Genomic DNA, 21965 nt, shown 5'->3' with positions numbered 1-21965 from the left:
GGGTTCGGGTTTGATCCTAACTACCTACCAAAACTTTTTTTTTTTTGATTTAAGAGCACACACACCTCCAAACACCCGGGCAATGCCGGGTACTCCTGCTAGTCTATATATATAAAGGGCAAAATGTGTGTGTGAGTGTGTTTGTATGTCTCGCAAAAATGTTCCACAGAGGCAACAGAATCTGACCAAATCAGTATCATTTTAAATCTCGAACCTTCGGATTACAAATATCCAAAAAATTGGCCCAAAACATTAATTCCTTCACCATAAACTCGGACGTTTTGTACAAAAACGGGTCGATTTTTACGTCGCCATTTTAGCAAGTCATCATTCCCTTTTCGATGTACTATGGTTAATTCTGACGTTTGTGACTACTGGTTGCGCCATGGAGACATCAACTAAGACGTTAGGTTTTTTTTTTTTTCCTTTGCGTTACAGGCTCGAACCTGTCTGTCTACTAACACTTTTTTTTTTTTTTTAACACCTTTGCCTACTGTTGTTTTGATTCCCCCGCTACTACCACTTTTTCCTTACTACACCACCTACATACACCCGGGCACCCCCACTACTTTTGCTCGTGTCATGGCGTAGCGGTAAAACTCTCAACTTTTCTTTCACTTTCTTTTTCGCCTTCGCATCACAGGTTCGAACCTGCTTACTAGCACTTTTTTTTTTTTTCCACACCTACAAACACATGTCTTCCATAAATGGGGAGTTAACATGGTTCATTTTACCAAGTGAGAATATTAGGAGTCCTTCAGGTAATACTGAAACATATTCAGCAGAATTGATGTTTCCTTTGCACTCCACCAGGTCTGAGCGACCATCACTCCAAATTGCACCCTATACCATAACCAAGAAACCCCCCGTGTTTCAGCATTGGCTGCAGTTTTTTTTTAAATCAAACTCTTGCTGAGGGAGCCTCCATACCACTGCCCTTCCACTGTCGGGAAATAATGCAAATCGTGACTCATCAGAGAAAATGACATTGGTCCAAAAGGTCATAGGTCTCTCCACCATCTCAAGAGCTTAATCTTTTCTGCACTTGATATTGGCAGGACAAAGAAGAGGTTTCCTTCTTGCAGCTCTACCATAGTAGTCCAGCGCGTGAAGCCCGGGGTGACCTAGATAAGGTTTTGTGCACTCTTTGTCCTTTCTTGTGAATTGTATGATCACTATATTAACAATAGAAAGGGGTATTGAAAGATTTCCTGCTATGTTAATCCATGATTCATCCTTGCAGAAATTCTGATACGTTTGATGCTTTTTTGGTTTGTAGCAGGCTTCAATGTTGTTATACTATCTCATTAAAATTGCATCTAAGTTATTTCAGCACTATTCTTATCTGTAAATATAAATAAGCATATATTAACCTAAGGAAAAATATTTATCTTAGTATCTATTTTTTTCTGTCATGTCTGTGTAGAGCATTTGCACGAGCGGAAGTTGTGAACATTATATAGACGCTAGTTGACTACTTTAGTTATAATTCCACAGACAGTATGCATCGTTAAGTATTCTTAAAGGGGCTTGATTTCCATTCTTTGCATTGGGATAGCCTTCTAACACTTCCCTAAATACATTTTTTTTTTAATTTTAAATGATAGATGTCTTCAGAGAGAGTAGATGTTCATATATATTTTTAAGTACTTTTTAAAGATTAAAATTTAAGATTAAGAAAAAAAATATTTACATTGTATGGCCACTTCTTTCTAAAATAAAAAATTTTCAACAATGTTTGAAGTTTTCTTCTATAAGACCTGAAAGTGATATATTTTTTGCTAGGATTCTGTTAATTGCGATGTAGTCACAATGGTTCAGTTTGATACACAATAATATTTCTTGCAGTTATTTTTGTATGTTATACAAATATATTTGACAGTGAGCAGTTATTATAGTACACCAAGGTGTAGCTTCCATTTTGAGTATGTTTTCAAATTCTGCCTATTTAATACTATGTCTTGTTCTTGACCGGATAACATTTCAACATTTTCTTTTCCAACTGTAATAATTTGTTGTTTGAGAATATATTGTTTGCCATTTGCTTTTCATGTATTCTATGATCTTAGTTTAATAATTCATATATGCAAGTTTAAGAGTTGTTGTCATTTTGGTTGCTTCTTTTTCAAAGTCAGTATACCTTTATGTGTCAGGTCAGGTCTAGTCTTTTATCCAATTTCCTTATCTTATTGTTTATGCATACAAAAAAGCTGTACTATTACTATTACTCGAGTCTGAATGAATTACCTCCTCTTGATTTATCGCATACATATTGCTAGCGTTACTGTTACGATACTATAGATGCTAGGAAATAAGAGAAGGGGAAGCAAAAGATATAACAAAAGAAAAAGTAGGTTATTGGATAACAAAATAAATAGGAGATAGGATTTAGCAGTAGACAATAGATAGGAAGGTAGGCTTGGGTCAAGTTGGAAAAGCTTTGGAAGATTGAGATGAACTGACAGTAACTGACCGAAATGACCTCAAGAGTAGAGATAGATGTGAACCTTAGCAAGTAGATACACACACCCAAAGTCCAACCTGTATGTGTGTGTGTATATATATATATATGAAAGAGAGAGAGAGAGAGAGAATCTGTGTTTTTCTCATGTTGTTTTATTTTTATTTTTTCTACTTGTAAACTTGTATGTTGCACACAGACAGCCGGCAGTGAGAAAATGATGATACAGCCATAAGAATAGAGGATGGAGAACAAAACTATGTCACACAATGTTTGGGGTTGGCGGATTGTCAAGTGGGACAGTACAGGGTGTCATACCATCATACTAATCAACCAAAGGAGAGAAAAATACAATTATTGTATGGATAGAATATTTTATTATACTTTACACCTGTCATCATCACCATTAACATCACTGTCTTTGTCATCATCATCATCTAGCAGCTCTATTCTTATCTACAATTATTATGTAGCAGCAATCCTTCCTTTATAACTAGCACCAACTTCCAATCCTGCCTGTATCATCATCATATAGGTTAATCCTCTGACTGCCTATGATGCTCATATGACTGGAAAGCAAGGTAAGCCACAACAACCTCCCCCGTAGTACAAACAAGACAGTGGCACCTTTCCAATATTTCAGGGTGCAGTTCTACAACACCCATGTACAAGTTATTGCTATACAATCGATTAAAAGAAACAGTTTGGCAAAATAGATTTATGAAAACTGTATTATCAAAGAAAGAAAATGTTTTACTTACCTTTTCAATAGAAGTTAAATCCATTGGATGATAAATGAAATCATGGTAATTAGGGACAGCACACAGATCTACAGGTTGACGGAATGGGGAACTCTGGAATAATAAAAAGAAATCAGGATTGAAAAAAATTACTTGGTTCAATACTATTCACAGATATATTATGTGTTATACAGTGTGATTATGGGGATTTTGATTTTAAGGTTAGCTAGAGATTAATATGAGAAATTGATAGTGGATTAGTTAGCTTAATAATTTGACATCGGAAAAATTTGAAATTGAAGACTGTAAATTTGCTGTAAGCATTTTAGTTCTTATCTAGATATTCCCCCAATATTAAAAAAACACAAAGAAAATTCTGTGTGATATATGTGCCTGTGATAAAACAAAATATCCTTTTTCAAAAAGTATTTAAATTGATAAAGTAGTTTTATTTTTAAATAAGAAAATGATTTTTAAGTGATTAATGGGAATTTGTAGGCATAACAACATAAATTTAGTAGTTTAGTTATCTACTTTTGTTTCTGGAAATTTTTTGCGAAATGGCAGTCGAGGCAGTCAGACATGAGATATTTATAAAATTTGATTCTCTTATTTAAAAATAAGACTACTAGATCGATTTGTGTGATGTTTGAAATATATTTTCATTTTCGTCATAGGTATATGCATCATACAGATTATTCTTTGTTTTGGATTTTTAATTAATACGGGCAGGTATTCTGGACAAAAACCAGAGTTTTATATTCGATAGACATAATGTAAGGTTTTTATATGTAGGAGGATTTTAATCTTTCACTACCCTGTAACTTCTAATTCAGAAAAAGGAGTTTTAATAAATCTATGTAACTATAAAACTCTGTGGACCATTTGAGCATCCTTCTTTGCCTACTTGAATCTTGTCTTTGTTGATTGGGCCAATCCATCTTTAAAAAAAGGGTGACAGATGAATTTATATATATATATATATATATAGTAGAAATGGTAATTAATAAAAACTGAAGAAAGTGCTCAATACTGTTGTAGAGCAAATATGCGTTTTATTTTTTATTACCGTATCTTTCTCAGACAGAAAGATACGGTAATAAAAAATAAAATGCGTATATATATATATATATGGGCGTAGCTTAGAGGTGGAAAGTTGTATGATTTGGTTTCAATTCTAGCTAATGGCACCAAGGTTATATTTTTTTAGTTTTTATCTCACTAAAATATATTAGATTCAATATAATAATCGATAGAGAATTGTCTCTATAATACGTAATCTGCATTAATTAAAATATCATATTTAAGCGTATCTTACAATCAGACAACGCCGGGTGATCTGCTAGTAAATAAATGTTTGGTTTAAATAAAAATTGTCATTGTTCATCAATTTACCATTCTTCCAATTTTAAAATCAAGAGAAATGCATACTTCCTGAAGCTAATGCTCAGATGAAAATGCACGTATCAAAACTAAACAATCTGCATGTCCACCAATTACATCAGTCAAATGATCAGATGTAAAAGACGGCGGTTAAGTCTAATCTATATAATATTCTGCTTGTTCTTTTTCTTAGTCCGTACGTTATGCTGTGAAAAAAAACAAATTTTTTAAGCCAAACTGCTTCAAAAAACACCAAATTTGTGAAATTTGGCTTTAAAAGGGCCAATCTGGCAACCACGGAAAGAATATGAGTGACCTATGTCACTTTCTTGCAGCCTCATTTTCGAATATCATAATAATATATGATCATTGTCATAATGGTGTGAGAAAGAAACCTGTAGTAATTTCGACATGCAATGATTCTTCACCAAAGAAAAAAGTCAGCGAAAAGTTAAATAAAAAATGGAACATTCGAAAGATACAATGAAAATAAAGAGTATTGTCTGCGAAGATGTGCTGGATTGAATGAGTAAATTTTGCAAGGTAATTTTATTATTTGTATTAAACTATGTAGCACAATATTAATTTCTGAGTATTTATTAGTACCTATGAATTTATTTTATTTGGGTCAGTTCAATATTTAAAATACAATGGACACTATTTTCATAGAAACGTTAATAAACTCATATTTACTACATTATTTTTTGTACGATTCAGAAAAATATCAGCTTTATTTATTTGTTAATTGAAAATATTTCTCATTACATGAAATTTTCATGATCCTGGTAGTGTTAAATAATGTGCTCAGAACAAGTGGCCTTCTGCCAGACTGGTGTTGGGAAAACCAAAAATTAATATGAAATTGATTTTTCAAACAAGATACAAACATAAAAGCCACAGTGTATACAAACAAAATAACAGATGTAAAGTAATCAAATTTGACACATGTATGTGTGTGTGTGTGGGGGGGGGTTTAGAATATCTCTTTTTTTCAAGGCAATGAAATCAGCATTAGCCGAGTTCTGTCTTAGCTTGGGCACAGACTAATGTTAATAGATTTTTAAGCTCCACTGAAAGTTCGTTTTTTAATGATTCTTTTGTAGCTGGTATTTCAAGACCTATTCACTTTCATACACTTGTGACTTTCAGGATATAAGGATGTATAAATTAAAAAAAATCTTATATTATTTGAACAACCATTCTCATCTTGATTTCAGCCAATGAAATCTACAATCTTCTTCAGGTGCATCTTTTCAAACTTAAAAACCGAATATATTAACTGCATAAATTTGATAGCTTTGATATCCATATGTTCTTAGATAGTAGTGAATATCTCTAGAAAGCTAAATGGTTTTGATTCTAGGCGATGACACCAAAGTCATATATGTATATTTTTTTTAACTTTTGTAATCACTACTATATATTAGGTACAATATAATATTCAATAGAGAATTGGCTCTAGAATAATAAATACAAACTCTGCATAAATTAACATATCATTTAAGCATATTTTACAACTGGCCAATGCCAATATATATATATGAAGAGCCTTCAATAAGTTTTCATATAGGAGACAAAGTGTTATCAGACTTGTGTGCTCACTACAGATATAACACTAGGTTAGATGAGTGAGTTGAAGAGCCAGAGACTAGCAGGGCTACCCGGCGTTGCTCGGAACCATATAAAACAATGAAAAAAAATGAAGTTGCTTTTGAACATACCTGCTATTCTTTGGATAGAGGAATTGTTTTGCGTATTTTACGAACAGACAACACCAGGCAGTCTGCTGGTTCTAATACAAATTTTGGAATTATATTAATTTAATCTTAATATATTAATATGATAGCGTGTGTGTTATTTTCTGTGTCACGTTTGCATCCAGGTCATTTGTTATGTACTTCCATTTCTTGTCATACATAATTTTACTAAAGAATTCTTCATAAGTTTTGGTTTCAGTTATAACTGATGGCACTTCAGTAATCAATTTCTTTTTTCTAAATAATTTTATTAAGAATTCTTCATAAGTTTTGATTTTGATTATAGCTGAAGGAACTCAAGTTATATATATATATATATATATATATATATATAGATACATATAGTTTCTTCATAAGTTTTTATTTCGGTTTCGATTCAAGTCAATGTACCCAACTCATATGGATATTTTTTTTTATTTTTGAAATCACAACTTTATAATATATAAAAATTAATAGAACATTAACTCTATAATAATATATACGAAATCTGCAGGAATTAAAATATATTTAAGCATACTTTACGACTGGGCTTTGCCGGGCGTTTGTGCTAGCTTAGATAAATACTTTTGCAGTTTTAACAAAAAAAGCTACAATAATATCAGAGTGTCTCCATTTACGCTGAACATCTACAGAAAGCCAACATCAATATATTACATATGAATTAGTTCCCCGTGGAATTTCCATAGGTCCCACTAGTTACTAATAATTACTGAATAAATCTTTTATTAACAAGCCTCATATCAAGAATTGCAATTTTACACACCAGTGAATTATTGTTAAATTATCAATTCCACCAGTCACAGATTATACCATAATTGTTATTTGAATGTGAAGGCTTTTCAGCAGAGATAGAAAACAGGTATTTCTTGTTCTTAGAAAAAAACTAAAGAAAAACTAGAGAAAACCTCCACTGCCCTTTGAGGAAATTCTCAGCTAATTTCTAACAACTAACTTGATTGGTTATTTTAAACTCCGGAATCTGACCAATAGCTAATCAAGTTAAAAATAGCACTAGTGTAAAACATTTTCTGAAATAAACTGGAGAAGTTTGTTAAAAGCCATTTGCAAATCTTTATACTTGAATATGAAAATTTTGAGAAGAGAGAAAAAAAAGAAGAATCTTACCGTCTGGTGTTTCATTCTGATTAGGGCATGTTTGAGAAGTGCAGAAAACTGTTCTAGAGACACCATTGACATTGCTTTAGATCTTGTTTGCACACATTCAGCACGCATTATACGCTGGCAAAGAGGGAAAGAAAAAAAAAGAAATATAATATTGTATCTATAATTTAAAAAAAATAATCAGAGACAACAAAGATATATCATATACAGAGGGTCTAATATAATTTACACATCCAACATTATTATATTGACACACCAGTTCTTATTAAATCATCCAAGTTAAGCAATGTTGAGCCTGGTCAGTACTAAAATGGGTAACCATTTGGGAATTCCAGGTGCTGTATATAGAAGAGTGTCAACGCCGCTCTACATGAACTGCAAACACGTATCCCCTAACTGAAATATACGTGTGACTTGTAAATTTAATTTTGGTTCTTGTCTAAAATTCCTCCCCTATTGAAAAACAAAAATAAAAAAACTTTTTATGATGTACCTAGCCATTCAGGGAAAATGTTCATTCAATTTTAAACCAAGGGAGAGTGTATTTTATTATTTTGTTCTGAATTATCAACGTGAAAAATAAAAAAAAAAATGTAAGGAGAGAGAAAAAGAAAGACAGAATCTATAAAGAAGAGGATAAGCAGATGTTTAAAAAAGAGAAAGAGAGATTGGTTAGCACATGTGCGTGAAAAGATGGAAATATCATATTCCAAAAATCACGTAAATTAATCAAGTAGTTTTATTTATAAGAAAATTATATTTTATTAGTAATCAAAGAGCGGCTATCTGGTCCACTATTTTGAATAAAAGCTAAAAAGAAAAAACAAAACAAAGGAAGATAACTCAATAATTCAAACTTGCGAGATTTATGTTGTAATGTCTACAAATTCCTATTAATCATTTGGAAATGATTTTCCTTATGAAAATTAAACTATTTGAACAATTTACATCATATTTGGAATATCATATTTTTGTTTCACAATCCCGAATATGTACATCATACAGATTTTTCTTTATTTTTGTTTTTATATTATATGAATTTTAGACAAAAACAGTTTTTATTAAAAAAAAAAAAAAAAACCTCAATAAAAATATTTTAATGACTTTTTACATTCATTTATCAAAGACAAGACAAAGTCTCAATTTAACCCATTATTTATTTAACCACTATTTTCTTTCTGAAATAAAAGTTGAGCAAATTCACTATTTATGAAAAAGTAACTTTTTAATATTTTTCATTTATTCAATTACTTTAATTATATTTAAAAAATTTTCTTCCCTTATTGTTTTCAAAGTCTTCACCCATAACATACCTCACATTCAGGGCACACCCATTCAGAGGAAAATTTTTCAATGCCCAGACATTTTATATGGAAAACTCGAGGACACAATTCACAGAAAATCATTACACCATCACGATGACAGATCCAGCAAAAATAATCATTTTTATTATTCTGCAATAAAAAATAAAAAAATTGATTAGTATATATAAAAATTGTATGATTTATTTTTAAATTTTCTGCAGTAAAAATACAAAAGTTTTAAACAAAAATTTATTATTTGAAGCCAATGAAAGAGAGAGAGAGAGAGAGAGAGAGAGAGAGAGAGAGAGAGAGAGAGAGAGAGAGAGAGAAGCAACATAGCAATATAAAAATCAGAACAAATCTAGTATGTTTGTATGAAGTGTTTAAAATCAATTTTATTTTAAAATAATTTTGTTTAATTAACAATTTAAGCACCAAAACTTCAATGATTAAATTTAATTTTCATAAAAACCATTTAAAAATAAATTCATACCAACATGTTATATTGAAAAAGAAAAAAAAAACAAAAAAAACTTGCAACATTCATTTATCTGGATATAACTTACAATTTAAAACATAACACTCTATTTAACCTTCTTTCCCTCGGTAATTTTTAAAACTTACCATCATTGTGAAAAAAAAAATCAAGTAACAGTTTAATTCAGATGAAAACAAGTACTTTAAAAAAAAAAAAAAAAAAGAAGAAAACAAAACATTAAAGGAACATTTGTATTATTTGGATTATTCAGACTACTGGTCTCATCTTGAGCATTATTCTCCCAATGTTTCGATCAATGTAACCTCTGAGCTTCTTCAGGTGGATGTTGTCAAATTCTGGAATCTTTCTGCTGAACTCAGCGAATCTGTACAGAATTTCAAATGGAACACTTTAATTAATCCTCGGAGGTACCATGCAGTCATTTCATCATCCATGACCGAGTAGAAATTCTAAGCAATTTGCAGTTGTATTCTTAATATCGTCTGCACTGAGGATTAGAACCTTCAACCTCCAAAAGAGTGTCATTTACCACTGAATTTTACTTAGCACTTTATCCGTTACAAGTTCAACAGAAAGATTTACGAATTCGACAAGATACACCTGAAGAAGGCTGGAGGTTACATCAACTGAAACATTGTGAGAATAAAACTCAATATGAGAACACTAGTCCAAATAATACAAATTATCAATCCTCATTTCCAAAACTCAAAAACATAAACAAACAAATGAACATTTTTTTTCTTCATTACATCTGCAATGTTGAAGATGATTTACAAGTTGCTTTGACCGCATCAATTTCAAGAATAAAAATTTGAACTGAAATATTCTACTAAAAGGATTGATTTTCGTTGATAATAATATTATTTTTACTTTTTTTTATTTTAATCTTAAAAATTCAGTGAAAACATTCTGTAGTCTTACAATTCCGGTACCATCATTTCGTCCAATTTTCTGTTTTTTTGGTGGGGTCTGCACAATATATAGATCATCTATTTTCCCCCGTGTCCTTTTGAAAGATTGTGGAGTACCTTAAAGAAATGATGAATCAAAATTTAATAAACATACAAAAATTATGGTTATTAATACAAAGCACAAAATAAAAAAATAAAATCTGACTAATATTTGATGAACAATTTTTTTTCTTAAATTTTTAAAGCTTCTTTATTTAATTGCATTTAATATAAATGGCATCATATCTGGTTTAACATCTTTTTTTTTTTAATAGAAATTGCTCGAGACAAGGCGTGAAGCCATTTGATGTAAGGAACTAAAATAAATGTGTGTTTAGATGGTGGGTGTTCAAAGGGTCCATAATTAAATGATTTTGTTGTAGTAAAAAAAAAAAAAAAAAATTCTCCTATAAAACATAGCTCAATCATATCCAGGTTGTGTACCCATTTTTTTTTTTTAATAAAAATTGCTCCAAACAAGGCAGGAAACTACTTGATGTAAGAAGCTTAAAAAAAAAAAAAAGAGAAATAAAATAAATACTCCATCAAAGTCAAAAAACAGCCAATGGTAAGAGTGAAAGGGACAGATTCTAACCCTTAAAACAGCAATTCTTCCCACTTTGTCAGAAACATTACTCATGGAATGTGACGACTAAAAGACAAAATAAACAAGTTCATTTTTATCACCCCCTCCTCGTGTTTTCCATGTGAACTAATACCTCTCAACTGTTCAACATCTACTAGTACTTTAATCCATTCTTGGATGGCCATACCATCAAAGTCTCCTGTTCTGCACACATCTCCTGATACTGTCCAGATATTATCTTCCTCTGAGCTCAACAGAACTAAGCCTGTTTTTAATATTCACATTAAACACCCATTGTATCATTCTCATATCATTTATCTCCATGCAATGCATGACCCCAGCTCCCAGCTTTCATTTCCACACATTCTTCCCTTGGTTGGTATATGTGTGTGCATATATACATACACACTCTATTATACTGTATTCTAGATGTAATGTACATAGAGGAGATGGATAAACAATGCCATGACATTTTACTATGTTTGTTTAATAATGCTCAATAACAAGGAAAAATGAAGGAAGGTTTTTCTTTCCGACCAAAGTTCTTGGAATTCCATAATAACAAACGGGTTAATAAGCAAGAGTTAATAAGTTAACTAGGAGTTAATGTAATTTAGTTGAGTGATCTATCAAATTTGGTCATGTGATGCCCTCCTTCAGTAAGGAATACAAACTCTACATTTGGTAATATTTTATTGTGAATTGTTACTCTATGAAACTCAGCCTTTTTTAGCTTAGTCCAAAAATATGTATGCATTGCAAGACAGATTGTATAAATTAAAATTTATGCTAAAAATAAATAAAACAGTAGATGTATGTGTGTGTGGGAAAATATTTAACTGACAAACTTTTAAAGTACTGGTCACATAACACTTAAATTAACAGAAAATAGTAATCATACACCAAGGATGAGTTATAAAAAGTAAAATCTTTGTTTGGATGGATGAATACAGAAATATGTCGGCAAGTTGAAACGCAAAATGTTCATCTCAACTTGCCAACATATTTCTATTACTTTTGCACATCCGCAAATTCATTCATAGCTTGAAGTGGTTTCATTTTAAATCTTTCTTATCTATCTGTCGCTAACTCAAACAGTAAGGAACACGCCTGGAGCGCTAAATGTTTTGGTTTCGATTCTAGCTGATGGCATGCAAGTAATTTAAAAAAAAAAAAAAAACTTCTGAAATCAGTACAATATATTAAGTGCAATATAGTATTTAATAGATAATTGGCTCTGCTATAATAAATCGAAAATCTTTTCTTTTTTCTTTTTTTTTTTTACATAGGCATCACCACTTATCAAGGCCAAGAGGCCACTCGAGGATAAGGGTTAAAGATTATACAGTAGAAATTGGACAATATAGTAATCGTTAGTAATGGAAATTCGGTAAATTTGTTAACAAGTGGGACGGCTCATCAAGCACTTGTTTACGTTAGACTTGAAGACAACCATATTGTAGTCAGCTGGAAAGCAGGAAAACCGAAGACAATTCCACAGGTGTGCAGTTCTAAGAAAGAAGCTTTGTTTATGGAATCTACGTTTAAGTTTAGGCACAGATAACGAGTGGGGAGAATTATTGATGGTGTTTTCAGCTAGACAAGTGTTTCTTGTGAAAGTTTGGTGAGGGGGGACCATAGACTGAAGCTCAGTCGAACACTTACCAAAAAAAATAAAAATACAACAGAGACAAACTCACAACATCTCTTCTGTGAGATAGAGGTTGCAGGGAAGAGAAAAGGATATCTCCTATGAGACTACGATTTTTGCCCCTCAACTACTACTCTTATGAACCTATCAGAAAGAAATGATTTAATAATTGAGAAGACATTTCCAGCTATACCATAGCTAGAGATTTTGTGAAGTAAACCTTTATGCCATACCTTATCAAAAGCCTTAGATATGTCAAGAGCAATTGCCCTAGAAAAGTTGCCTCTGTCAAGAGATTTCTTAATTCTATGAGATATAACTGTAAGCACATCTGCTGGAGATCTAGCAGAACGGAAACCATATTGTGTGTCACTAAGAAGGTTATTTTTGCTGAGATAGTTGATTACTTCTCTATTTAACACAGATTCCAGCAACTTACTCATGACGCACAGGAGACTTATTGGCCTGTACTGAGAGGGGGACGAGCGATCACATGAATTCTTAAATACAGGGCACACTGATGAGATTTTCCAGGGTGATGGGAAGCAATTCTCATTAAGACAATGTTTAAACAGTTTTGTAAGTATGGGCGCTAGTTCTGGTTGAAGTTTTTTGAGTACTATAATTGGAATACTGTCAGGGCCGGTTGCTTTACTGGAATCAAGGTTTTTGATCAGCTTGGCAACATCACGTACAGATATATGCATATCACATAGCATGTTTTCTGATACAGGAGGAAATATTGGAGGTTGGCGGTCTTGGTCGCAAAGGGTAGAATTAGCTGAAAAGTTCTTGGCAAAGAGTTTGGCTTTGTCTGATGCTGACGAGATTATCTCAGGTCCATTGATGATAGTTGGGATAGAGCACATGCTTCTGATCAGGATTCTGTTTGCTATTTGCCAAAACGGGTGGGAACCAAGCCGCTGCTCAGCTACTTTGGACTTGACGGATTGAGCATACAACTCTTGCATTCTTTATTACTTTCTTACAATGGTTGCTGACAGTCCTGAAAGTGACTTTAGTTTCCATACATCTATTACGTTGGAAACAGCGGAAAAAGTGATTCCTGTGCGTAATGGCAGCAGCGCATTCTGGAGAGAACCATGGCTGGCTGTTAGGTTTTTGCTGGAACTTTTTCGAGGGTATGAAACGGTCTATACCTACAATTAACCATCCCGTCAGGTCTGATACTATAGAGGACACACCTTTTTAAACATGGAACACAGAGGTAGATCCGATATAAATGTACGCAAGCTATCCCAGTCAGCCATACTGTATCTATATACTGTACGATGGAGAGGTACGTCTGGGGACTTATTATATTTCATTTTTATCTTAATTGATACAACAGAGTGGTCGGAAGATCCAAGAGGAGACAGAACAGAAACTGGGCAAGTCTGCATGAATTAAAATATATTTAAGCATATTTTATGACTGAGTGCCGGTGTATCAACATGATTATGACATATCAGCTCCAATGCCAACAAAGTATGAGCATTTTGGCCATTTTCCTGTGGACTGAAGAACGGCTGATGTTCTATACAATTCTACAAAGTTCACCCTCCCAGGCCATTGCCTTCTGTCTTTCAGGTGGTGTAAGTTTATTGCTATCTAAGGTACCTCTATTGGGGAATGGCAATGGGACTGCTCAGGCATTTTTGAATGTCAGTGTGCTCTTCCTCAGGGGTGCTGGCTCTTCACTCCCACTTATCCAACTCTTCTGCCACATCTTCCACTATGGGAGAGAGATAAATAACTACTACAATTCATACCTTCTTCAGATATATAAAAACCAAGAAAGAAAAAATATTTACATAAGAGTACAAATGAATATATATCGTACCGAGTTGAAGAGAAGAAAAATCAGAAAAGGGAGGTGGAAAGGAAAGAAAAAAGATGATGAGAAGAAAATAAAATAGGAAAATAGAAAAAAGGAAGAGAGAGAAAAAAGAGAGAGAAAAAGGAAAAGATGAAAAGGAAAAGGAAAAAAGGAAAAGAAAAAAAAGGAAAAATAAAGAAAGAGGAAAAAAGTATAAAAAAAAAGGAGGAAAAGGAGTAAAAGAGAAAAAAGTAAAAAAGAGAAATTCATTTGGTAACCTCGCACAGGACTGGGATCAGCAGACAGGGATAAAAGGATGCTTTGTTGACAAAAAAAAATAAGTTCAAGTGAAAAAGAAGGAGTTGCTCAGGATTTAAATCCAGTGAGTGTGTATCATGAACAATGAGAAAGGTGAGGAAAATAATATAAAAATAAAAGATAAAGAAAATATACGAAAATTATTGTAATACTTAAAATGAAGGAGTAATAAGTAATTTGGGAAATTATGTATCGTAAATATAAAAATAAAAAAATAAAAAAATCGACAAATGTTTTTTTTTTTTTAGATATACACTTCTAAATGGAAGTGATGTGCTGCAGTGGCTTTGATTACAAATCCTAGGCTTGGTGTGCCGGGTTTGACTATTGTTTGTTTGTTGCATGGCATTCACCTCATGTGGGTTGAAATAGAAAGTGAAAGAAATACTAAATTTGCAGGCAGTCCCCAGTTGCCTGTTGCATCAGTTTCAATAATACCCTTGGGAAAAAGGTATGAATTTGCACACCCTTCCTCCAGTTATGGATTAAATAGTAGAGTAGGCTTAAGCTTTGATTGTGCAACCAGTTTAGAAGGAAAGTTCTGAAATATTATCAGTATTTCCTCTGCTTATCTCGGTATTGTTTGCAACCTATGCTTTAGACTAATATTTCTCTTTTTTGCTTATAAAGCTTCATCATGATAATACCTATTCATACAAAGATGCATATGGAAAACGAGGAAAAAGGGAAAGAGTGATGGAGATGGAGGAAGGTAGAAGGAAAGAGGATTGGGTAGATCAGTTGAAATAGAGGCAATCATCACCAAGGGCTTGGGGAAAAAAAAAAAAAAAATTTTTTTTAGTTAAAAAACAAACAAAAAAAAAAAACAGGAAAGGCAATAGCCAAATGGATTAGGCAAATAGAGAATAGAGAGAAAAGAATACAGTCTTGGTATACAAGTAGATGTGTCGAAGGAGATTTGAAAAATGTAAAGGAGTGAGAACAGAAAGAAGGAAGACCGAGGATGATAAAAGACAAGAGTTTTTTTTTAGAATAGAAATTGCTCGAGACAAAGCATGAAACCACTTGATGTAAGAAGCTAACAAGAACAGAAGATGATTATCGCAAAGACAGCAAATACCTATTGACCTTAGTCTTGAAAAGATCAAGGTTAAAAGTAGAAGGAAAACAGTGAGCAGGAAGAGAGTTCCACAACCTTGCAGTACTTGGAAAGAAGCCACCAGATAGGAAGCTGAATTACAATGAGGTATTAAAACAGCGAATTGATGGAGACCACTAGACAAACGAGTCAAATGAGCTGGAACAAAGGAAGCGGGAAATATGGCTGATTCCAATCAGTGTCATAAGTATTAAAATGTTCTCTAATAATCCGTTTTGTTTTCAAAGTAATAAAGAAATGCACCAGAACTGAATAGAGTATTTAAACTTGGTTCTTGTCCAGAATTCCCCCAATATCAAAAAATAAAAATAAAGAAAAATCTGTACGATGTATGTTTCTGTGATGAAATGAAAATATATTCCAAAACTTACATAAATTGATCAACTAGTTTTATTTTAATTAAGAAAATCATTAAGCAATTAATGGGAATTTGTAGGCATTACAACATAAATCTAGTAACTATGAAGTATTATTGAGTTATTTCCTTTTGTTTCTAGAGATATTTTTCAAAATGTCGGTTGAGGCAGTCACTTTTCGGATACTCATAAAGTGTGATTTCCTTATTTAAAAATAAAACTACTTGATCAATTTATGTGATTTTTAGAATATGATATTTTCATTTCATCATGGGTACGTGCATCATACAGATTTTTCTTTAATTTTGTTTTTAATATATAGGAGGAATTCTAGATAAAAATCTTAAATTTTTAAATTATTTAAATATGCATTGAAATTTTATTTATTATTGATTGCTAAAAAAATAAAAATGCAGATAATCACGGTTTGTGATCAGTTTTAAAAAAAAACTTCCATGTCAGACTTGCTGTTACGAATTCATAAATTTTTTTATCACCTGAAACTCAAATTGGTGAAATATGCAATCAAAAAGATTAATACACAGATAAAAAGGAAGACTTTCCTCTGTACACATTTCAGTTCTTGTTCAAAATTCCCCCTATATTAAAAAACCATATACATAACCATTACAAAAAACAAAAATATATTCCAAAAATCATGTAATTGATTAAGTAGTTTCATTTTTAAATAAGAAAGTCAAATTTCATGTAACAGAATCAAATTAATGTAACAGAAGAGCGACTATCTTATACGTAATTTTGGAAACGATCTATAAAAAAAAATTAAAAGAAAAAAAAGTAGATAACTCAATCATTCAAATTTGCAATATTTGTTATAATACCTACAAATTTCCATTAATTGCTTATAAAACTACTTGATCAATTTATATGATTTTTGGAATATGATATTTTTGTTTTGTCACAAATACATATATCATATATATATATTTTTAAATTTTCATTTTTTTAATATGGGGGTATTTCTGGATGTCTAGCATCTAGCTTTGAAGAATTTTTTTATATGGGGGGGGGGGGATATTGTATTTATCCTGATATCCAGTACCCAGATTTGAAGAATTCCAAAGTTTAAAACACAACATACTTATATAATTAAGTAAGAACTCTAAAAATGTTTAACAATGAGAAAACAGAAAATGAATCCGAGTCTTACCTGATCGAGAGGAACAGGTATCACTGGATGGACTTGGACAGCTCTCAGACTTTACCTCTGTCTTAATAACTGATCCCGAGATAACACCAGTGGATGCTCGAGTTCGGATACTGCAGTTATTTGGCGTAACAGGAGTGTTGAGGTTGCTCCCAGGAGGTTTTGCACTACTTTCAGAATCAGAACCTATAGAAAAGTGATAAAAAATGTGGTGTGTGTGCATGTATATATATATATATATATATATATATATATATATATATATATATATATATGTGTGTGTGTGTGTGTGTGTGTGGAAATATTTTTATTCAATTATATTTCACCATTTATTTATGCCGATTCTTTTATTTTATGAAGCTCGAAGTAACTACAGAGCATATAACAAATTCATGCATGCAATTCAGCCACGGTCGTTGACACACACACACACATGCAATCCAGCCGTTCATCCACCCACACATGCATGCAATCCAACTGTGGTCATCCACACACAAACACACACACAATCCAGCTACGACCGTTCACCCCACAAATGCAATTGAATATTTGGTTTAGGAGCACAAATGAGCCATAATACTTGACTTTTGCTTTTAAACTTTAATTCAAGCTAGAATTTATTTGCTTATTTACCAATTTTAATTCTTCAAAATTATATCTGAAGGCTGAAACGTCATAAGTAAAATACAAGTCGTATTGAATGTTTGACATGTGTGGTTTACATTGTGACTTTAGGAATTTCTACAGTTTAGTTACGGGCAAAAATGGACAAATAAAGATGGGGGGTCATAGTTTTGAAAGCCGATTTATCATAATTTTTTTTGTAGGTTTTCGACTACTTTTTGATTGTATTTGAAAGATTAAAGACTAAACTTAATTTCCAAAAGGAAAAAAATATTTGTACACATGACCAAAAGAAGTTATGAAAATGTTTTCATGGCGAGCTAACCAATTCAGCTAAATTTTGAAGTTAAATAAATTCATTGTAAAAATCCTTTAAAAGATAAATATTAGTTTTCTGGGTCTATTTCAAAGATAATTAGTAAAGTCCTAAGATATTGAATTAAATAATAAAAACAAAAAAACTTTGTTTGTACAAAAAATAGCTTAATTAGCTCAAAAACAGAAGTGATTCTGTCTTTCACAAAAGCGCAATAAACAAAAGATTTGTAAACACGGAATATACGGAGCCCAAAATTTCAGCCAGTCGAAAGACTGTGAAATTGATGTCATATTATTAAAAGGGAGGAGGGGAGATGTTAGTTTTCTTTTTCCCCCCAAGACAGGCATCCATACATTCCTATCCTGAACGTTTGTATCATTTTTACCATTTTTTAATTTAATCATTTTTCTATGTTCCTGTTTTTAAATTTAATTTTTTTTAAATTATTGTTCAATATTATATAAAAATGATGTTACGGTGAAAGTTTCACATTCATTCAAGCTAGGAAAATATTAAAATCTTACATATAAAAATTATGCAAAACCTGTAATTGTAAAAAAAGTAGAAATATTTTTTGCTCTTATAACTTTTTTGTGTGAAAATATTAAATAAACAATACTTAATTCAATGATAATATCGGTAGTTTGAGAAATTAATTTTTCTTCGAGTTATATCGAATTCATTAATACAGACTTTAGGGGCTTTTATTGTAATGTTCCGGTAAAAATCAATTATTTTTTTTAATTGTTATATTTTAGGATGCTTTATTTTCATTAAAAAAAAAAAAAATAAAATAAATTTGATCATTTTTTTTTTTTACTACTGAAAACCATAACTTTAGTAAAGGTATTTTTTGCTTAAACAAAATACATTTTCACTAAGATTTAAATAAAAATAATGGGTTCAATATATTCCATGATTATTATTTGATAAATATTGAAAATTTCATTAAAATTGGTTAATTTCTTGATTTTTGGTGATTTTTAAGCAAACGGAGGAATCAAAATGTTTAATTTTGAGCATCGGCATTCATTTTGTATGTACCTACTAAAGTTTTAAGGCTTTAAAATTACTTCAGACATAGAAACAGTTTGTGTTTTTCTTTTTCTTTCCTTGTGGAACAGTATCACTAGAAAAGCAAAGTTTGCTTTCCTAGTGATACCATGCCACAAGGAAGAAAACGTAAAAAGAAAAACACAACCTGTTTCCATGCCTGCTTGAAATAAATGTTTTTCTTGTTTTGTTTTTAAAGCCTAGCATGGGTGCTCGTCATTGCGGAGTGTTTGGAGATGTGTGTTGAGCAAAAAAAAAAAAAAAAAAGTGGTAGTAGGAAGGCAGGCTCGAACACGTAACGCAAAGGAGGAAAAGAACGGGGAAAAAAACGTGACGTTTTTGCTGTTACGACCACTGCCACACCAGAAGCTCTACATAACTGTCACAACTTTCTTATTTACTATCAAGATATAAAAAAAACAGCATTTGTTAAATTGTGCAAATAAAGACTAATTTCGTTATTTTTATTTGTATATATTTCAATAATTTTTTTTTTTAATTTTAATAAATCCCTTCAAAATACAAATAATGTTAACATGATTTCGTATGGAGAATCTTTCTAATAATTAAAAAATCAGAAGGGACAATTCTGAATCCTCAAACGTCGGGAAACTTTACTGTACTAATGTATATTGACATACACAAAAAAAAAAATGTTTGATAAAAATATTTTTTATTATCATTGTTTGTCTACGTTAACTCAAAGTGATTTTCAAAATGTCTGTATCTTGTTTGCACTCTTGTTGAGTGAAAGTATTTCCAAGATGCCTTCATACAAAGCTTGGTAAATTTCCACTCCATGTTTGGTCAAAAGAACACAGTAAACATCAAACTTAATTGTCGAATTTTATTTATCCAGATGAAATAAAATTAGCTAAAATTAAAAAGGTACCGTTCATTGCATTGTCAAAAAGTTTTAAAAGTTTTTTTTTTCTTTCCAATAGTGTTTTAAAACTTATTTGAACTATTTTGTCCTTCAAACCTGCAAATTACAAGCAAGCCCATACTTATTTAAGTTTTTAAATTAGGATACCTGTATAATTTTCTAAATATAAACTCTATCGAGGCAGGAGATACAACTAAAGTGGTTATTTTCTTTAGTTGTATCTCCTGCCTCCCATAGAGTTATTTTCTTTAAAATAATTTGTTAGTTTGAGGGTTACATTAGTATAAATAAAATTGATCTCTTTGAATAATAGTATTAACACCTTCTTGAATAACTATTTTAGGAATCAAAATTTTATTTTGTAAAACAAAAAAATTAATTCATTCATAACCGATCACTGATAAACTGTAAATAAAAAACAAAACAAAACAAAGCAAAACAATTTCTATTTATATAAAACTTGCAGGACCTATGTCCCGGCGTTGCCTGGGTTGAAGATAAAAGAATGAGTTAGCTTCAAAATAATATCTGCAAAAAAGGAATTTCCTAACAAAATTGTCCTACAAGTGTGGAAATCATATTTAATGTTTTAAAATACATTATTTTGCTGGCCCACCCCTTGCAAACATGAAATACAAATTGGGTTACGGTTGGGTCAAAGAGTATCCCGTTTTGTGAACCAATAAGAACGAGATCAGAGATGCACCGCTGTACAACTCATGTCCTCTACCGATCCAAGTTATGACAACAGGACCATTGTCAGCATCCTCAAAATGCAAATCAGAATGGTTCAATGCTTGAGGGCACAGCTTAACCAAGTTTCCAGCCACGGTTATGGTCTTTGGTGTGGTTTCAAGTGAGAGCCACATCATGCCACCTCACATCTTCAAAGTGTACCTGGATATGCCTCTGGTGCAATCAGGTGGCTGCTGGCAGACCCTGGATATGGCAGCAGTACTTGGTGCCAGCTCACAAGTCTAAAGAGACTAAGGCTTAATTTCAGAAAGAGTGCTATGACTTTGTATCCTTCTCTCACTGGCTCCCTTTCCTCCCCTGACCTGAGCCTGCTAGTCTACTTCATTTGGTCATACGTCGAGAACATCAACATGACCTTCCACAACACCAAAGCCAGCCTGATCGCCACCATCTTGATATGACTCCATCCATCCCCATCCAGTTGCCGCATCCGACCTCAGGATTCAAAACCCAAGCCTCTTGCATGTGATGCGAGCACTCTACCAACTAAGCAAAGTTGGTAGAATGCTCATCTTGCATGCAAGAGGCTCGGGTTTTGAATCCTGAGGTCGGATGTGTCCAACCGATGAGCCCAAATGAGGGCAATACTCGAGTCTTGGGCTTCTGGTTTGTTGGCTGTCATGGCTCTTGTGAGCTGCGACATTATCTAGCTGTGGAAACTATATATATATATATATATATATATATATATATATATATATATATATATATATACATATATATATATATATATATAATGCATGAGTAGAGCTAGGTAGTAAGTTATGAAAATAGGTATGGCAATTAAGTTACACAGAATGTTCTGCTACTATCTGATGAACCCTTGCGAGGATAAAATGCAGAAAATTCTGTGTAGCTTAATTGCCATACTTATTTTCATAACTTAATGCATGATATCTTGTAAAATGAAACTGTTGTAGTGATAGAATGTAAGAAAAAAAAAAAAAAAAAAAAAAAACACAGGAAGATATAAAAAAAACATCCAACAAGAGATATGACCAGTTTTGTTTGGATAAACAAAGTCTTCAGAATATGTGATGATTTGAAATTCACTGAAAAAACAAACAAAACAAAAAAACATAGGAAAGACACA

At 31.9% G+C, this 21965-nt stretch overlaps 1 protein-coding gene across 7 annotated transcripts in view; it reads right to left on the bottom strand.

The window, feature by feature from the left end:
• Positions 1-21965, bottom strand: part of LOC145280074 (MYND-type zinc finger-containing chromatin reader ZMYND8-like) — a 240607-nt gene that overhangs the window by 77282 nt on the left and 141360 nt on the right. For all 7 annotated transcript variants that reach the window (XM_080131764.1, XM_080131766.1, XM_080131768.1 and 4 more), the window contains 5 exons: positions 17238-17420; positions 10188-10294; positions 8777-8917; positions 7467-7580; positions 3223-3315 (listed from right to left, as the gene is read on the bottom strand). In XM_080131764.1, the coding sequence (XP_079987890.1) occupies positions 3223-3315; positions 7467-7580; positions 8777-8917; positions 10188-10294; positions 17238-17420 (638 nt within the window). The remainder of the gene's footprint in view (positions 1-3222; positions 3316-7466; positions 7581-8776; positions 8918-10187; positions 10295-17237; positions 17421-21965) is intronic.

The sequence above is a fragment of the Euprymna scolopes genome, chromosome 7 (assembly GCF_053919585.1).
Source record: "Euprymna scolopes isolate OS-2025 chromosome 7, ASM5391958v1, whole genome shotgun sequence".
NCBI classification, from domain to species: Eukaryota; Metazoa; Mollusca; class Cephalopoda; order Sepiida; family Sepiolidae; genus Euprymna; species Euprymna scolopes.
Note: the sequence above shows the minus strand (reverse complement) of the source record. Positions and strands in the feature narration are given on the sequence as shown.